Here is an 18,881-nt window from a genome sequence, read left to right as displayed (position 1 = left end):
CATAATAAATTACTTTTATAAACCTATTAAATATCCACATTTTCCTAATTCTTAAAGAGTACATTCCTAGAAAAAAAAAATCAATGTGTTAAAGGCCATCAGTAATTTATTTTAACTTCTTGCTCATAAAAAAAATGAATATAAATAACTCAATATATTATATCAGTACCATGACCAAAATATTAAGCTTTCAGATAGTAACCACTCCTTAGTAAACTTATTGTTGCAATGGTCTGTGTCTAATATCAAGTAAGATATATATATATATATATATATATATACACACACACACACACACAACACACATATATATATGAAATATACATAAAATACAGTTCATTTTGGATTATTGGCTTTTTATAAGAATACTTACTGTTTTGTTCTTCCCCAAGAGCAACTAATGTTTCCAGAACTTTGATTCCTTCTTGAACAGCTAAAAGTTCTGTGCTACTGGCTGGTCTGTTTCTTTCAACAGCTTTCAGCTTTTCAACCACTATTGGAGCCAAGGAATGGATATACGGAGTTGAAAGCGCACGATTGGAATGTTGGAAGACTGAGAGGAGAAGCTGATAACACTTGGCTTGGACCTATATAAGAAAATAATTTTTTTTTTAAGATTTTATTTATTTGACAGAGATCACAAGTAGACAGAGAGGCAGGCGGGGTGGGGGATGACCTGAGCCAAAGGCAGAGGCTTAACCCACTGAGCCACCCAGGTGCCCCGAAAATAATTTTATTAATTAACATGTGTGATAGTTCTCATTTGCTGTACAATCACATTGCAACTTAATATATGCTGAAAAGATGTGATACTGCATGATGAAAATAGAACTGTGGGATGAATTAATACCATTTTCTATTTATAGAAATAAAGTTAGAATAACGAAACTTCCAATAAGCTAACTAAAAAAAACTGAAAAGAAATTAATTAAATAAATATTCCTTATATGGTAACTGCCAAATTACCAAGCTTATATAATTCATTTCTTTCTATGTGTTGGAAGAAGCTATAAACCAGGAACTCCAATTTATGTTTTTAATTCTTTCTTTGCTTGAAAATTGTCCCTTCCATTTTAACCTAACATATTTAGTAAGGAAGGCTAATATCTAAATGATGTCAAACAATGCTATAAAAATACCCCAGTCAGACAACGCAAATTCATTTGAATTCTCTGGAAATGACTGTTTATGCCAATTTAACTTTTCCAGGCCTAGAAAGTAAAATCTCATTGGCTCCACTTTAGCTTAAAAGGACTTCATAGTAATCCCCCAAAAAATTTTTAAAAAAAGGAAGGAAGGAAGGAAAGATAGAAGGAAGGCCCATCACCATATGGGATAAATAGTGGAATAAAGCTGTTTCAGCACTTTGGTAGAAGAGAAGTTGCCAGACCTTTCTGGACATAATATTGGGCAATGTTTTCAAAATACAGATTTATGATTTAGGAAGACAGTGGCAGAGTCTAGGAATCATGTTATTAAGCTGTTTTTTTTTTTCCTGATGTGCAGCAGCTTTGAGAATCATTAGTTTAGACTTTGACATTGTGAAGCCAAAAAAACTTATTTTCTAGAAAAACTGGCTTCCAACAGGTTCATCAAAACATGTAATAATATAAATTTATTCTTTAATGCTTTTGGTATCATTAAGTAAACAGTGAAAGGTAATAACCATAGACTCCTGCAAAGTCTCTACCATTATAAGCCAGAGTTAATCAAATATTTTAGATACTGGAGAATTTTTTGCAGGTGTAAACACACACACACACACACACACACACACACACACACACACACGTCTCCTAGTGCTTAAACTGAGTGATCTTTTCCAGCTTTTCTACTGAAAACCCATATAACAAATATTTAGGTTTTCAAATAATGCCTCACCCATTTTAATGAATTGATCTGAAATTTTACTGATAAAATAGAATGTTTATCTCTCTGTTTAAGTGTAACTTACCCATGGGTCACATGAATTCAGTGCATTTTTAAATCTGTTCATGCAGCCATTCTGTAATGATTGGACTCCTATTATTTCACTACTAGCAGACCACAGGAAGAGCGCAATTGCTGTTAGCATGCTTACTTCATCAGGCATAGGCATGGAATCTTCTGAAATACATGAATAATATTAAAATACATGAAAAAGGAAAGCAATGTGCTATTTCCAACATATTTTGGAATTCCAATCTTGAACAATAACCCTCTCTCCCCCAGGGACATTTATAGCAGTGTGTGCCTCAATCTAATGCAATCCATAAACAACTTTCTGAATAGAAATCAATTACTACTAAGGAAAAAGGGATACTTTATCATAAGTCCTGTATTGAAGTCCTTTTTTCCTTGTTTTTCTGGATGGTACAATATTAACGGAAAAAATTTCAGGCATAAGTCCTAACAAGAACTCTATAAGGGAAAGCAAATTTGAATGAAAGATAACATAGTAATATAAAATTACTTAAAAGTTATGTAACCTCTTTGTAGTTTAGATGAATCAAAAATTTCCAAATACTTTCCTTCCAACAAAGTTAACTGATTATAAGATATTCCAAGTAATTTAAAAATCCAGAACAGACTTTCTTAGTGATAACACCTTTCTATTCAATAAATATGAAACCTACACATTTTATACAACCATAATCAAAAAATTTTGCACAATTTCTTCAAGACAGTATTCTTATAATTTTAAAGAACTTCTACTGAAATCATTTATTTGGGAATAAATACAACCTAACAGAAATACAGTATATAATTAGAAATACAAGAAATATCTATATTTATTCTAAAGAAAACTACTATTAAACATATAAAGTAAGAGACTATTTTGTCATTCTCATTTCTTCCACAGCTGAACTTATTAACATTCTTTAAGTATGAATTTGGACTATTTGGAAACTGCAAATACTCAATGATAATCAGTAATTTATCAAAATTATGAACATATATATTTGATATGCTAACATTATCTAGTATTTAGGGTACTGACATAAAATAGGATGAGCTAAGAATAATAGAAAGAAGCCTATTAACATAAAGAAAAAAAGTTGTAAAATTTGAAGGATTTAGCCAATCTACAATAATCTAAGTCATACCTGTTAAAAACCTGAGAACTCCATATAGCAGGAATATTATCATAGGTGAAATAAAAACAATTTGTAACTCAGAGTCTGTGACAATTTTTTATTCAAAAATTAACACTTTATTTTAAAATTGTGACTTTAAGATTTGCCATTTAAATACTGTTTTCTACTAAAACAGTAGGCTCTTTTGGAGAAGTGATGGAACCAGAACACTAACAGGAAAAATACAAAGTAAGCCTGCTATATTTTTGGTGCAAGAAAGTAAAAATGTGCTTAAGAAATAACGGGAATATGTCAAAATGATAAAAATGGACCCACTGAATTAAAAAAAGGATCATGTCTGTACTGATAGTAATAACAAACATAAGAAAATAAAAAATAAGGGCAAAGAACAAGCTCTTCCCATGAAATGCTAGCTAATAAGCGTACAAGGAAGAAAATTAAGGATGAAGTTAGAAAATTATCATTTTGACATCATCACAATAATAACTGGTTCAAGTACAACAGATGTTAAAACCACTCGGCACCTGACTGTTTCAGTCAGTAGAGCATGCGACTCAATGTCAGGGTCATGAGTTCAAGTCCTGTGCTGGGGGTAGGGTTTACTTAAAATACAACAAAAAAACCCCAAAAACCATTGGGTGAAAGCTTGATGGGGAACAGATAATTGCAGAGTTTCAGATTATCTCCCCACAAATTCCTTATTAGTTGTAAAAGGGGAAAACATCAACTCTGTAGTGGAGAAATATGGCAGATACCATCTTAAGTTATTAAAGTTAATATTCCCGATAATGGGATGAAGCAACATTATATGCCTCCTTACAAGATGCATGGAGAAAGACATAACAATACTCATATAGTATTTCTGCCAAAAAAAGCATAACCTGAATCTAACCACGAGAAAAAGAAACATACAATTCCAAATTGAAAACCAATCTATAAAATAGATGTCTGTACTTTTAAAAGACATTTATATCATAAAAAGATTTTAAAAAAAGCTGAGATACTGCCTCAGACTAAAGAAGACTAAATCATTACAACTAAGTACGACAACTAAGTATGCATGATCCTGGACTATATTCTGGATAAAAAAAAAAGTTCTATTAAAGTCATTATTATGGCAATTGGTAAAATTTGCATCTGAACAGTAACAGCATTGTATCAATGTTAAATTGCCTACATTTGATAATTCTTCTGTGGTTATGTAAGAGAATGTCCTTGTTCATAGGACATCTCTGAAGCATTTAGTAGTACAGAGTCATGATGACTTCAGTGTATTCTCAAAGGGCTCAGCAAAATAAACAATGACATTAACAATAACATACAGATTATAGAGTAATAAAATGTGACAAAATGTTAACAGCTGGTGAATCTAGAAGGGTATACTATGTAGTTCACATTTTAAAAAGTTTGAAATCTATTTCAAAATTGAAAACTTTTTAAAAATGAAGAAAAATGGCAGCAATCTTAAGAGTACACACTACCTTCAAGGAGATTTATATACATATGTTTGTGTTCATGTACATACGCATGCATATTTTTTCTAAATGGAAGTCTTGGATTTCATACTAGGTAATGTGATTTCCTAAATAAAAATTCCTTATTATAAAACTTTCCTTGTAAAGCAAGGGATTCTACTTGCCTTCCTTACAAATATTACACAAATAACACCTGTGGCCTTAACTCCCACTTCATACTGGCTGTCTACTGAGAATTCAGTTCTGGACAGACTATTTTAGGCAAGTTAATTTTATCATACCTTTAAATTAACTTAGTATTAATGAACAAGACTGATAAAATATCAAAACCTTCCCATATAACTGACAATTGGAAAAATGTGTGATTATTGACTTTGGAACTGCCTCATGAAAATTAAAACAATATTTATATCCTTAAACAAATTCTTAACTATATCTTTACTTTGTTATTAGTATCTATTTACCTATTTACACATATACATACATATATAAATGTGGCATTTAACATTTTTTTTAACATTTCTTTAGTTTGTTAAAAACCTACTTTAAAAAGCAAAATATTAACTCAAGATAAAGCTAAAATAGTTTCAGTAGAATTAATAAAACTAAAGTTTTCTCTTCCAAATAATTAGTATTAAAAAAATTCAAATAATAAAAGTAACACATGGTCATTGCTTAACAATATAAAAATAGTCTAGGGAAAAAAATAGAACTTGTAATTCTACCATCCAGTGACAGTTTAATTTCTAAAGAAATTAGAAATAAAATTTATTTATTTATTTATTTATTTATTTATTTGAGAGAGAAAGAAAAAGGAGAGAGCAAGTGCAGGGGGCAAGGAGGAGTAGAGGGGGAGGGAGAGGAAGGGAAAGGATCTCAAACAGACTCCATGCTGAGTATGGAGTCTGACGCAGGGCTCCATTTCAGGATCCTGAGATCAGGACCTGGGCCAAACCAAGAGTTGGATGCTCAACAGACTAAGCCATCCAGGTGCTGTGACAGTTTAATTTTTAGGTTCTGGTTGAATTTCTTCTGGTCTGGGGTAGTTTGTTTGTTTTTTTTTAAATACATAGTTATTTACAAATATGATTTTAAATCAGTATAATGGATTTATAACCCAAATTAATATATAGTCATATACTTAATAATTTTTACCACTGCCAGGTACTTATATTTATCACATATTTTCATTATTATAAAATAGACTGTGATAGATAACCTTGAACATTATGAATCCTTCAAGGCTCCTTGTACATTCTGTAGAACTGATTCCCTGAAAGTTTAAACCATTTTTAAACTCCCTTCAGCAAAGTATGAAAATGTTCTCTTGGTACCAATTTCAGCTATACAGTCACATTAAAAGAAAAAACATCAATTTTACAAGAAAAAATTTTATATTATTTTGTTTTTGTTTTTATTTCTTTGCTTACATAATAATGTGGCTGACTTTTTTATATGTGTGGTGGACACCTCTATCTCCTTTTTACTAACGTGTGTTCTTTCCTTTCCTCTTCTTCTATTGGGTGTTATTTGTGCATTATTGATACTAACACTCACATAAATACTATTGTCAATTTTTCAGCTACCTTTTAATGTAAGATGTTTTGACAGGTAAAAGTTAATTTCTATATAGCCTAATACATTGATATTTTTCCCATGTGATATTTTCCATTCTTACACTTACATACTCCTTTGCCATTCTTACATAAAAATTTTACATGTATTTTCTTTAACTGTTTTTAAAACTATACATTACCACTTCAATTTCTCTGGTATTTATTTCGGGTCATGATAGAAGGTGAGGACCTAAATGGAATTGGTATCTCAAACAGCTGACAGAAACCATTTGAGGAATAATGAATGTGCTCTCATCATGTATTATATTCTCACGTAGATGAATGTCTGTTTTAAGTAATTTGTGTGTTTCATTGCCGTATCTCTTGATTCATGGACCTGCTCCACAGTCTTAAGAGTAGACATGTTTTGGGCGCCTGGGTGGCTCAGTGGGTTAAGCCTCTGCCTTCGGCTCAGGTCATGATCCCAGGGTCCTGGGATCTAGCCCCACATTGGGCTCTCAGCTCATCAGGGAGCCTGCTTCCTCCTCTCTCTGCCTGCCTCTCTGCCTACTTGTGATCTCTCTCTCTGTCAAATAAATAAATAAAATCTTAAAAAAAAAAAAAAAAAAGAGTAGACATGTTTTAATAGGTGATAGGTGACATGATAAATCTTTAATTATTATTCTTTGTCTTCAGTCCTCTGACATTTTCTTTAAAATGGAAATACAATGAAAGAAAAAGTCAAACACAGAAGAAAAATGGACAAAATGTGAAAAAGCATTTCCCCCAAAATTAAACACAAGCATGAAAAATGCTTATACTCATTAGGAAAATGAGAAATGCAAATTAAAACAGTAAGACAGTACATCTTAACCATCAGATAGCAAAATTTAAAAGTCTGAAATACCAAGTATTGGTGAGGATGTGGAAAAATAGAGATTATTATACACTGCTGGTGGATGTGTAAATTCATATGGCTACTTTGGAGAGTAATTTGGCCATGTCTGACAAAATTAAAATTAAAATATGCCATCAATTCAGCTTCTAGGGGTACCCCAGAAAATCTCATGGCATAAATGTATGAAGAATTTATAAGGATTTTCATGGCAGCAATTTTTATAATGGGGAAAAAATCAGAAATAGCAGAAATACCAATTGAGAAGGGAATGAATAACTGAAAAATTCATGTGATGGAAACAATACAGAGGTTAAAAGGAAAAATGTGGGTTTTATATGTACACATTAATAGCTCAAAAAACCTTATTCTTAAGTGAGAATGTGCAGGTACAATGATATACTCTGACATTACTTATGTAAATTTAAAAACACAAAAGAGGGATGCCTGGGTAGCTCAGTCAGTTAAGCATCTGCTTCAGCTCGGGTCATGATCCCAGGGTCCTAAGATCCAGTCCCACATCAGGCTCCCTGTTCAGTGGGGAGCCTGCTTCTCCCCCTGCTTGTGCTCTCTTCTCTGTGTCAAATAAATAAGTAAAATCTCAAAAATAATAAATAAATAAAAACACAAAAGAAATAAATATATATTGCTCATGGCTATTTATCTCAGTTGATATAGAATTCATATATACATTTACTATGTATGTGTATTTTTAATATTTATTAATATATGCCTATATTTATTAATACAGAAAGTATATTGATTTACATATGTAAGTATTTCTGGAATGAAAATCAAAATCAAGACTGTGGTTTCATTTGAGGATAAGCTGGGGTGGTGAAAGATACTTCAACTTTCCTATTTTATTATTATTAAAAAGAAAACATACGAAACAAATATATTAACACATATCTATTTGATTCTGAGTATATTTTCTGAAATTTTCTGTCCTTTTTTGGACAGAAATTTTGTCTCTTTTTTACATACATCCAACATGTATGTAAGTGCTGAGACAAGGACACTTACAGTGAATACCCAGAAAGGGATACTAAAGTTCCTATCTGCAAGGTGTGACTAACACACACACACACACACACACACACACACACACACACACACACACACACACACACACACAACACCTCTCTGTGTTGATTCGGTGTTATAAAGCACTTTTTGGACAAGCTCATTCAATTAGTTATTGACAAACAGATAGATTATGGGTCTGAAGCCCTGATTAGGTTACCTGGTTGAGAATATTCCAGGATGCATGCAAGAGTGCTGCGAATTAGAGCTGTCCACTGTTTCTGAGTGTCCTCAGTCTTGGCCATTGAGAGTGTCACGATGCTTTTAATTCCTTGAAGTGCTGCGCTGACTGGCAGGGGAACCTGATTATCTGCAGACTTTATTGCTGTGTCTTTCAATATTCTTGCAATTAAAAATAGAATCGTGGGCAGGATTGTCATACACCCTGAATTGAAAACAAATCAGATACCTCATAACTAATCAGTTTGCTTATTACAGTTCTTTCAATTGTTTTTACAATTGATTCTGGTTTAATACTATTTTTTCCCTTGTTGTTAATGCAAAATTTATTGCATTACTATTACTATAATTCAATGTTTGGAAAAGAAAGTGAGAAAGTAGCAAGTTATTTTAAAGAAGACAGAATATTTCTTTTCTTTTTCCAACTAGCCTCGTTTTTTATTATTTCTAATATTTCACCTATTTAATATGTTGTGCCTTTCAAATGAAAATGAGAAAAGAAGATAGAAAAATGGAAGGGAAGCACTACCATATATACTTTGATAACTATCTGAGCAACTGAATGAATCTGGTAGCAATTCTAAGACATGTAATCAATCTTCAGTGTACTCAAGTCAGCCTTAACCAAATGGGGAAAAGCGAAGAAAGGACTATATGGGTAAGCAAAGAAGAAACGAAAAAATCCTGGAATTTGTAGCTGAAAAAACTTTAAGGTCATCGAATCCAACCTCCCACCTCATGGAAGATGCTCAACACTTTCTCAGGCCGCCATTGTGCTTGGCCTGTAAAGCTCCAGCAACAGGGAACTCATTATTTTCACATCTATAGGCTTGTGTTGGGTTGAAATTTACCTTTATACTCTTTATACTATTTCTCTCTTCCAGATAAATAGAGGGAAAGTCTATATTTCCATCCAGTACTTTACAGATATCTGCAGACAACTATCATCTTTGTAGCTATAATTTCTTTAGTTCCTCCTAAGAGTTGGTGGTCATACTCATCTGATGTTTTTATGGTGGGTTAGTTACTCAAGAGTGGCAAACAGATCAGAAACTAACAGGTTTGGTTATGCCACCATATGTCTGTCTGCTAATGTCCAGTGCCTTGCCTCAAGCTGTGGTTGTATCTCCTTTGTGAAGTTTGTCTGAAATGTATCTGAAGAACATCTCAAGTTTTGGGTTTTTTAAATCCTTAATCTAACTTCTCCTTCTATACTTGAGACGAAAGAAGAAGATAAGTTATAATAGCACTTAAAATCAAAGGCAAGCTCATCTTTGTCTATTGTAATAGAATGCATTTCCAAACACTAATTAATACTGTACCAGCAGGCGAACAAAGGGACGGTAAGTCAGAGAGTATGGTAACTGTGGCTGCCACCAAACGAGCACTTTCTTCTGACAGTCGAGTTTTGGTGGCTATGTGACTGGGTGAATCCGACATCTTGGTACTGAGATGCGGCATATGACGTACTAAAATGAACATCAACAGCTCCATAGTTGCAAACACAAGAGATTTTCCAGGAACAAGACCACCGCTGTCACCGCCTTCTCCAACTATAAGACATGACTCTTTCTCCACATCATCTTCATCTTGGATGAAAGAAAATTTGGTAAAATTTCCAGAAAAAAAATTATGGCACAGAGTAGATAAAACTATATAGTAAGTATATTTGAGAAATTCTTTTTATTTATTTATTTATTTGACAGACAGAGATCACAAGTAGGCAGAGAGGCAGGCAGAGAGAGAGAGGAGGAAGCAGGCTCCCTGCTGAGTAGAGAGCCCAATTCAGGGCTTGATCCTATGACCCTGGGATCAAGACCTGAGCCGAAGGCAGAGGCTTTAACCCACTGAGCCACACAGGCGCCCCTGAGAAATTCTTTTAAAGCAACTTACAACTGAATGTCTAACTGGCAACACATGTCTTTCTCACAATAATTCTCTACCTTGCTATTATTCTGTTTACCTACCTCTCTCTAAAAGTAAAGGACAAACCATTTCTTACTTCAAAAATTTTTATTGGGTATTTTTATTAGGAATGTATGTCATATTATGAGGAACATATATTTTAGGTTGAACCATGTGAGGTTGACACTTTTGAAGGTGAAAAATAGTTGACTACCAGCAATTTCATTTGTTTCCTTCCTTCTTTTTTTTAAGATTTATTTATTTATTTGAGAGAAAGAGCACAAGTGGGAGGGGCAGAGGGAGAGAGAGAGAATCTCAAGCAGAGATTGGAGCGTGACATAGGGTTTGATCCCATGACCCTGAGATCATGACCTGAGCTGAAACCAAGTGTCAGATGCTTATATGAGTGCACCACTCAGGTGCCCCCCATTTGGTTTTTCCTAATGAAAGCAAAATCAATTGCCAATCTTCTACACCTTTGACTACATTTTTAATTAAAAACTTCCTGGCACTGATACTTAAAAAGTTAGAGTACAAATAACATCTACTTCCAAATTAGCATAATCTCTAGTGCTTACTTAGAGTGTTTCTTTTTTCTTGCAGATAATCCTGAGCAGCTCTTACTATCTGTTGTACGACCCCAGTGACCAGCAGCTGAACAGAGGGTGGGTTCCAGGTCAACAGGAGGCGGTGCAGAACACTTAGCAACTCAACACCAATCAGCTAGTATAAATTAATACAGGTAAATTTAATTAATCTTAATTTCAAAGGACAAAATTATATTACAATCTAAGAAAATATGCATGTAAAAATAAATCAATTTAGTAACTAAAATTAATATATATGGCTCTGTAACAAGTAAGAACAATCTAACAGTCTTGAGAAATGGTCATATTCTATCCCAACAAATTTTCAGTCAATAAATTACTGTGGATACCAAGTACTTCCCGTAAGCCCCTCTCCCATTCATCTCAGCAACTATTACAAACTTCCACCACTCACTTTAAGCCTCTTACAATCATCCACATCAAACCCATCCAATGAACCTGTCTCAAATTTTAAAGAGGAAGAAAAAAACTTAACTATAACCAAACCTACCTTTACCTCTCTCCTTAAGATCAAGTGTCTAGACTCTACCCAAGGCTGATTCATCTTTCCTTATTTGCTTCCTGTCCTATCTTATCTGACCTCCCAGGGATTCTTCAAGGATCTTGATTGCATTCCATATGTCTTCAGTTTCTCTGTCTAGGTCGGTTCCTTTCCCAGTATAAGGAAAACACTCAGGTCTTTCCTGTTTATTTCCTCCCCCCTACCCCCCCCCCAATCCTCTCAGAACCTTCTCTGTCCCCATGTCCTGTATCTCTATTGTGCTTCCTCTGGTCCCAGCCCAGAAGCTTCCAGTTCCTTCACCCCTCATTCACCCCTCACTCTTCCACCTAAGATAGAATGCTCTGTCTGAGATCGCTAGTAACCTTCCCTGGATCCTCTTCTGTCTTGATATACTGGATTCTGGTTCTTTTGAGACTGTTGTCTATCCGTGAAACTCTCCCCTGCCCTTGTAACTCTGTTCTCTCTTAGTTCTCTTCCTACCTCTCTAGTAGTCTCCTTATTTCCCTGATCTCCATCCTTGTTTGCTATTTGTAATATACCCTCACGTTCCAGTCCCAGCCCTCTTTCTTATTCCTTTATTCAGTTTTCCTAGGCCAGTGTAACTCACTATTTCTCTAGAAATAAAATTCAAAGAGCCTCTTAACTGGCCCTTCTGCCTCCCTTATCATGTCCTATAGACCAATTTCACAAAGTCGATAAAAGTGATCAAATTCTATATATATACCATGTTCTGAAATACAAGTTTAATCAGGTCATTCCTCTATTTTAACATTTTTAATGATTTCCTATCACTTTTAAGACAGATTTTTAGACCCTTTCACATGCCATACAGGAATCTTCATGGTTTGGCTTTTTCCCTGTCACGCAGCCTCATCTCCTAACAACTCTCACATGCTCTATTTGTCTCAGCTGTAGTAAATAACAGTAGTGTCCTTGAACTTGTCACGTTCTTTCATGCCTCCTTGTCTTTGGATTTGCTTTTCTCCCAGAGAGGAAAACCCATCTCTCTTGTGCTGCCTCACTAATTTCTCTTTTCAGATTTAATCCAACTCTCATCTCCACTGAAAAGCCATTTCTTACTTTCCTTGATGTCAGGGCTCCTTCCCTCTATTGTCATCAAACTTTATATATGTTTACTAGCTCAGCATTAGTCATACCGTCCTGATCTCCCTGTACCTGGATCAAAAGTACCTGTACTTTTGGTATCTATAGTCTCAAACTGTGCCTGATGCAGGATAGGCACAGAGTGAAAGTTGTTGGGTAAATGAATATAATATTGATGATTTTGAAATTATAGGATGCAACTCAGGAAAAAAAATAGAATCCATTCAGGTGTAAAGCAGTGCTTGGATAAACAAAACATTACTGAGTCCAAAAAAAAAGCTAGGTAGTTGGGTGTGGGCTGTATTATGTTAAAAAAAAAATGAGCGAGTGTAAACACAGTATTCTCTCTTCATTCACAGATTAAGTTTTAAATTTTATAAAAACCGCAAGTTTCTTGCAGTAAGCTGTAGTTTAGCTGAGGAACAGCTCCAGATTGCAAGGCTGGGGTACAGGAAGAGTTCATCAGTGAGTGAATCTTGTAATCACAAAGCATATGCTTTGTTTTATTTTGGTTTTGGTCAGCATCATGTGCACAACTAATCTGATATAATGAATGCTCTCAACTTTCTTTATCTGTGTTTTATGGAAAATTACCCCACACTGTAGATGTGTGATGGTGACCAAAAAGATGGTTCTCATGAAAAGAAAAGAATTTCTAATTAAAAAGAATGACAAATCCACCAGTAGCTTGGATCTATAACATGAATACAGTCCTCTAAAATTACATATAGAAATTAGAAAAAGCAATTCATTAAATTGTTAATGAATAGTTGAGCCAGTGCAAAAAAAATTCATTAAATGAGAGATAAAACATTATCAAACATTTAAAAGTGGTATAATTTATTTAACAACCTTATAAATTACTTCAGGCCTTTATCAATAGAATCATTAGCTGGGGTTGAAGGCATCCCTTAATTTTTAGTTTTACTTGATTACCGATAAACACATCTAAGAAGATACACTGACTTTCTATGCTGGCAGTGCCTTGTCATCCAACATTCATGATAAAGTCAAATCCTAAATACTTATTATATATTTATTTCATACAGGAGAAAATTATCTTAAGACAAATATGATGAAAACAAAGCATATAATTTATTATATACTGTACCTGATCTTCTGCAATATGGATTCGGGCATAAGGAGAATCGAGCAAAGTGTGTAAGGCCTGTAGACATGCTGTGACATGTTCAATAGGCTCCTCAGGTCTGGGGGAACAAAGGAACTGTATGCTCACACCTGCGATGTACATAATAAAAACACACATTTGTCACTATAAAACACTTTATTGCTCTGACATCAGATTTTTTTCTCTATTCCTCCTCTATTCTTTTACAGATTACTTTAACACCTATTTAATGCTACCTTAAAGTAGAGTCAAATGCTTACCAAAAGCAGCTGCCAAACTTTATAACATAGATTGTAGCTTTGCAATTAGGTTAATAATCAAGTTGAAGGTTGGGGGAGAGAGGCAGTTCCAAGGTCATGGAGTTGATTAAGAAGATACTCAGTTTTTTATTTTTAGGAATTTAAAAAATAATACATTAAAAATAAACTTATGAAAATTATAAAATTACTTCTCATTAAATGGTTGTCAAACAATTTTCATGTCTACAAGGATTTTTTAGTGGCAAGCTACAGAGACATAATGGATATCATGGATAACAATTATTCTTAATTTGCATAAGGGTAAGGTCATTGTATTTTCATGTATGAGATCTACTGACAAGTTCTATAATTTCACCTTACCAACTGTGTTTTTCTTCGCTCCCAAAAATATAAAACTGCTTAAAAGCCTCATTAGAATCTATAATATATTAATGTTAAAAGAGCATCTATAAAGCAATTATAAATTGAGATTTATTAAAATTTGCTTTAACTTTGCATTTCATTATTTCCTCATAGACAATTTGTTAAGTGTCAAGTAAAAAAGAAAATCTGCCGTTGAAAAAGAAAAATGTAGTTTTTTTCTTGAAAATTATTCACTATTGCTCTGTGAGTGAAAAAAGCAGCTAAAATTTTTAGAGTACTTTTTAATAATTAACTTTTTCTATTAAAAATTCATTTAACAATTTAGAACATGTGCTTAAAAAATCCTCTTCTTTTTATTCCTTCTCTGGACTATGGTATATAAAACTTTTCTACAGCATTAAAATGAAAGAACTGAAGGAGTTCAGAACATGCCACACCAAAATATGCCTCTTTGACATATTGATTATTTTCAGCTGAAGGTATTTGATGAACAGCAGATGCAGTAAGGGTTCTCTGACCCCTTTTCACCTAAAAACAAGTCATGAAATTTCTCACAAGAAAGGTGCCCTCTCCATATCAGGAAGAGAAGACTGGGAGTCAGTGTTGAAATAGACTGGTACAAACAAACCTACTAAAATTAGTTTCCCCCATATATTTCCTAATCCCTGTCCCACAGTTTATTGCCCCCGGCCCAAACCCCCTTTGTCTGGTCACATCCCCACAATTTATTGTTCTTCGCGTAAAATGGCATATAAGTTTTTGGGCCTAATGGCTACTTTAGATTGAAAATACTAAATCCATATGCTTTTCTCCTGTTAATCTGTCTCATATCAATTTAATTCTTAGGCCAGCCACAGAACCTAAAAGGATAGAAGGAAATTTTTTCTTCCCTACAGATATGAATTTCAGAATGACACATCTTGAAACACATCAATGTTCATTCACACCTACCTAAAATCAGATGCATTCTGTCTTTGTTAATTTCTGGCAAAGATTTAGCACCAGGCATTGCTCCCGATGCCTGGTTTAAATTGACGGGTGTAACACGTTTCTGTAAGCCAGGTATTGCTGCTGCCTCTGCAGACTCTGAACATGTAAATCCTGTGCTATTTAACCAAAGTGCCACTGCGTGGAGAATCGGGGCCCATGAATTCCGGTAGTGAAGTCTAGCTGTATCAATGGTCTCGGGAGTATAAAATGCTCCACCTGTAAAATAGGCCAATCGAAGCCATTACTTTTATTGCAATGATTCAACAACAACTAACTTAAAAATCCTCATTACTTACTGTCTTAGTCCATTTGGGCTGCTATAACAAAATACCACAGGCTAGGTGGCTTATTAAACAGCAGGCATTTATTTCTCACAGTGCTGGAGGGGGTGGAAGTCTGAGATCAGGCTGCCTCCACGCTCAGGTAAGGGCCATGTCTCTGACTCATAGCTGTATTCTTACATGGTGGAAGGGGCTAGGGAACAGTGTGGGTGGGGTCTTTCCTTTAAGGGTAGGAATCCCATTGCGGAGGGCTTCACCTCCTGACCTAAGCACTGCCCAAAGGCCCTGCTTCCTGATACTAATCACAATGGAGATTAGATTTCAACCCGTGAATTTGGAGGGGACACAAAATTCAGACCATAGCACATACTGAAGAGCAATCTGGCCAAAGAGATTCTCTTTATTACAAAGCCACCAAAAGTGAGTCTTTCCTGCAGCTGCAGAACTGGAGGGCCTGTGCCTTCCTCACCAGTGCTAGCGTTTCCAGCCTTTTCTCCGCAACTGCAGATGCTGCTGGGGAGCCTCCACCTCTCTCTACTCGGTGGTCACAGGCTTCCTCTTCACTGTTGCCAGAGACTCCCGAAAACCCTGGTCACCTTCTCTTCCTGCCCCAGCCAGGGAACTCTGTCTCTTCTTTCTCCTTCCTCTGCCTTTCTTCCTTAACTCCTGTTTTCACTACCAAACTGAGGACTCCCCCATCCATCCTTGCATCCATTGGCCAGCCCAGCAATCAACTTCATCATAGTTACGCATAATGACTTGTTATGCCTGCTTATTTAGAGTACTCTAGCTCATGCAGTTATGACTGTAACAGTGAGAACTTTTTGCTTGGGTTAACAAATGAGCTTAATGCTGCATTTGAATTATGGACAACATGCTCTAAGTGACAGAGTGCCACATTTAAGTCTACAGAAATTTAAAATGTCATTGCCACATCTTAAACTAGATTACTACATTATTAATAATTAATTAAACTTAAGGGGTTTTACTCTCTTTATAAGTTCAAGGTGGGTAAGTTACACTATAATATTATTAATTATTATTGTTGCTAGCTTCCACCAACTACATTTTGTTTAATTACTACTCTAAAGTCCATAAAGGCAAAACTCTGAATGTAGTACTTACCATCGGGGGGGAGCTGACTAGCAAATTCAGCCGGCAGAGTCAAAAGTGCATAGTCTTTTAATGCTGCCAACCACAGGCGACTGAGTGTTGGCAGTTCGGGCTGCACGAGTGTTATTAAACTATCTGGTGGTAGTTCATCTATGGTACCATAATCATCATCATCATCATCAGTACTTTTCATTGCTCTTTTTGGCTTTGACTCTGCTTCCTTCTTAATGTTCATAGCAACCACATACACCTAGTAAGATATTTGGGAGGAGAAAATAACAAGGCATAATGTTAAGAAATGACTTAATCTAAGTTGCTATACAATTGAGTTTTTGAAAGTAATTGAGTTTAGACCCTGGAAAGTCTATAACTTCATGGTTTCCTGGCAACCTCCACAGAATAATTCCACCTGCTTTGGAGACAATCTTTTTTTATCGATCTGACTGCTGACTATTCCTCTCACAAAATATTCCTTTAGTAGAGTTCACTGAGATGTTTCTGGCTTCTCTTGTTATACTTTACAAAGCCCCCTTTTATGTGTGTCTTTTTTCTTTTTTTGTCCTAGGGTATAACTTCCTGTTTACTGCCTCTACTTTCACAGACTTATTAGACACAATCAGACAGCACATTCAAAGAAAAAGGCTGGAGGGGGATGGGAGAAGGGCCAGAGAAAGGATTTCCATAAATATCCTTCTAGCCTCTTAAGTGATACTTAGCAATCTGGCCTTTATAATAGAGCTGAACCACACATATAATTTACTAGTCACATATATATTATCTGTATCCTTTCTCTCCACTTAGTAGACCAAAAAGATGTATAAATGCAACTTACTAAAACATAATTTTAAAGATTTTTCTTTGTTGCAGTTATTTTTGATTTTTGTTTTTGTACCTATATTTAGGCTTTGGCAAAGAGCATAGACTGAGCATAGAATATGAGGCAGAAGTAGGTGAAGGTTTTACTCCATAGGCTATGGGGAAGGGAAGAGGTCACTGCATGATTTATAGATCAAATATTATGTATTTTTCCTGAACTTTTAATTTTAATTTAAAATTATACCATAAAAAGTTTTGAAAATGAGTTTTAAAAATTACTCAAAATCCCAATTTCCAGGTTACTATATTTTATCTTTGTAAATTGTAATTTTGTTGTACAAAGAATTTTGTATTTAATTTTATCTATTAAAATATCATAATGTTTTTCCCATAGAATGTTCATCTTCATAATCATTACTCTTAATGACTGTAGAGAATAAGCCATAATACATCTAACAACTTCCCTACATTGAAATTTTATATTTACTTTGGTTTCTTGATTCAGCCTTGGGAATCTGAACAAGATATAATTTTCAAAGACAAAAGGTATACAATTCTTCACATTATAATGTTCCAAGTAAAGCTTTTTATAAACATTTCCTTCCTGTATTTTAGATATTTTTCCCTAGGATAAAGTCCCAGGAACGGAATTAGTGCATCAGTGACTACAGATATTTTTATGGCTCTGAATAGACACCGCCAAAACCTTTCTAGAAGGGTTCTATAATTTATATTGCTACTAGCAATACGGGAGAATATATTTTTTAGACTTCTTTTTAAACAATGTTTGGCTTATCTTTCTTATTAGATACTACACAAGAAAAATAGAAAAATCAGAAGTATAAATAAGTTGAAGAAAATACCATTAGCATTCTAAACATGTTGTGTATACATAGTCTTTTAAATAATACTGTGTTGGGGTGCCTGGGTGGCTCAGTGGGTTAAGCCTCTGCCTTCAGCTCGGGTTATGATCTCAGGGTCCTGGGATCCAGCCCCGCATCTGGCTCTCTGCTCAGCAGGGAGCCTGCTTCCCCTTCTCTCTCTCTGACTGCTTCTCTGCCTACTTGTGATCTCTGTCTGTCAAACAAATAAATAAAATCTTTTTTAAAAAAAAAGTGTTGTGAATAGCTTTTATTTTTTTAATTAAAAATTTGTTTAAAGATTTATTTATTTGAGAGAGAGAAAGACAGAGAGAGAAAGAGGGCATGCAGTAGTGAAGGGCAGAGGGAGAAGGAGAGAGAGTCCCAAGCAGACTCCCCGCTGAGTGTGGAGCCCAACGCTGGGCTCAATCCCATGACCCTGAGATCATGATCTGAGCTGAAACCAAGAGTTGGACACCCAACCAACTGTACCACAGAGGCACCCCTGTGAATAACTTTTTTTTTTTTTTAAGACTTTTATTTATTTATTTGACAGACAAAGATCACAAGTAGGCAGAGAAGCAGGCGGGGGTGGGAAGCAGGCTCCCCGCTGAGCAGGGAGCCCGATTCAGGGCCCGATCCCAGGACCCTGAGATCATGACCTGAGCCAAAGGCAGAGGC

The 18,881-nt window shown here is 34.9% G+C and overlaps 1 protein-coding gene across 1 annotated transcript in view; it reads right to left on the bottom strand.

The window, feature by feature from the left end:
• The window catches only part of HEATR5B (HEAT repeat containing 5B), a gene marked incomplete at its 5' end in the record, with an annotated part of 103,568 nt that overhangs the window by 6,400 nt on the left and 78,287 nt on the right, over window positions 1-18,881 (bottom strand). The window contains 8 exons of the mRNA XM_080813663.1: window positions 374-587; window positions 1,955-2,106; window positions 8,250-8,474; window positions 9,592-9,858; window positions 10,753-10,897; window positions 13,500-13,627; window positions 15,092-15,346; window positions 16,537-16,774. Coding sequence (XP_080669789.1) covers window positions 374-587; window positions 1,955-2,106; window positions 8,250-8,474; window positions 9,592-9,858; window positions 10,753-10,897; window positions 13,500-13,627; window positions 15,092-15,346; window positions 16,537-16,774 — 1,624 coding nt within the window. The remainder of the gene's footprint in view (window positions 1-373; window positions 588-1,954; window positions 2,107-8,249; window positions 8,475-9,591; window positions 9,859-10,752; window positions 10,898-13,499; window positions 13,628-15,091; window positions 15,347-16,536; window positions 16,775-18,881) is intronic.

The sequence above is a fragment of the Martes martes genome, assembly GCF_963455335.1.
Source record: "Martes martes genome assembly, chromosome: 9".
NCBI classification, from domain to species: Eukaryota; Metazoa; Chordata; class Mammalia; order Carnivora; family Mustelidae; genus Martes; species Martes martes.
Note: the sequence above shows the minus strand (reverse complement) of the source record. Positions and strands in the feature narration are given on the sequence as shown.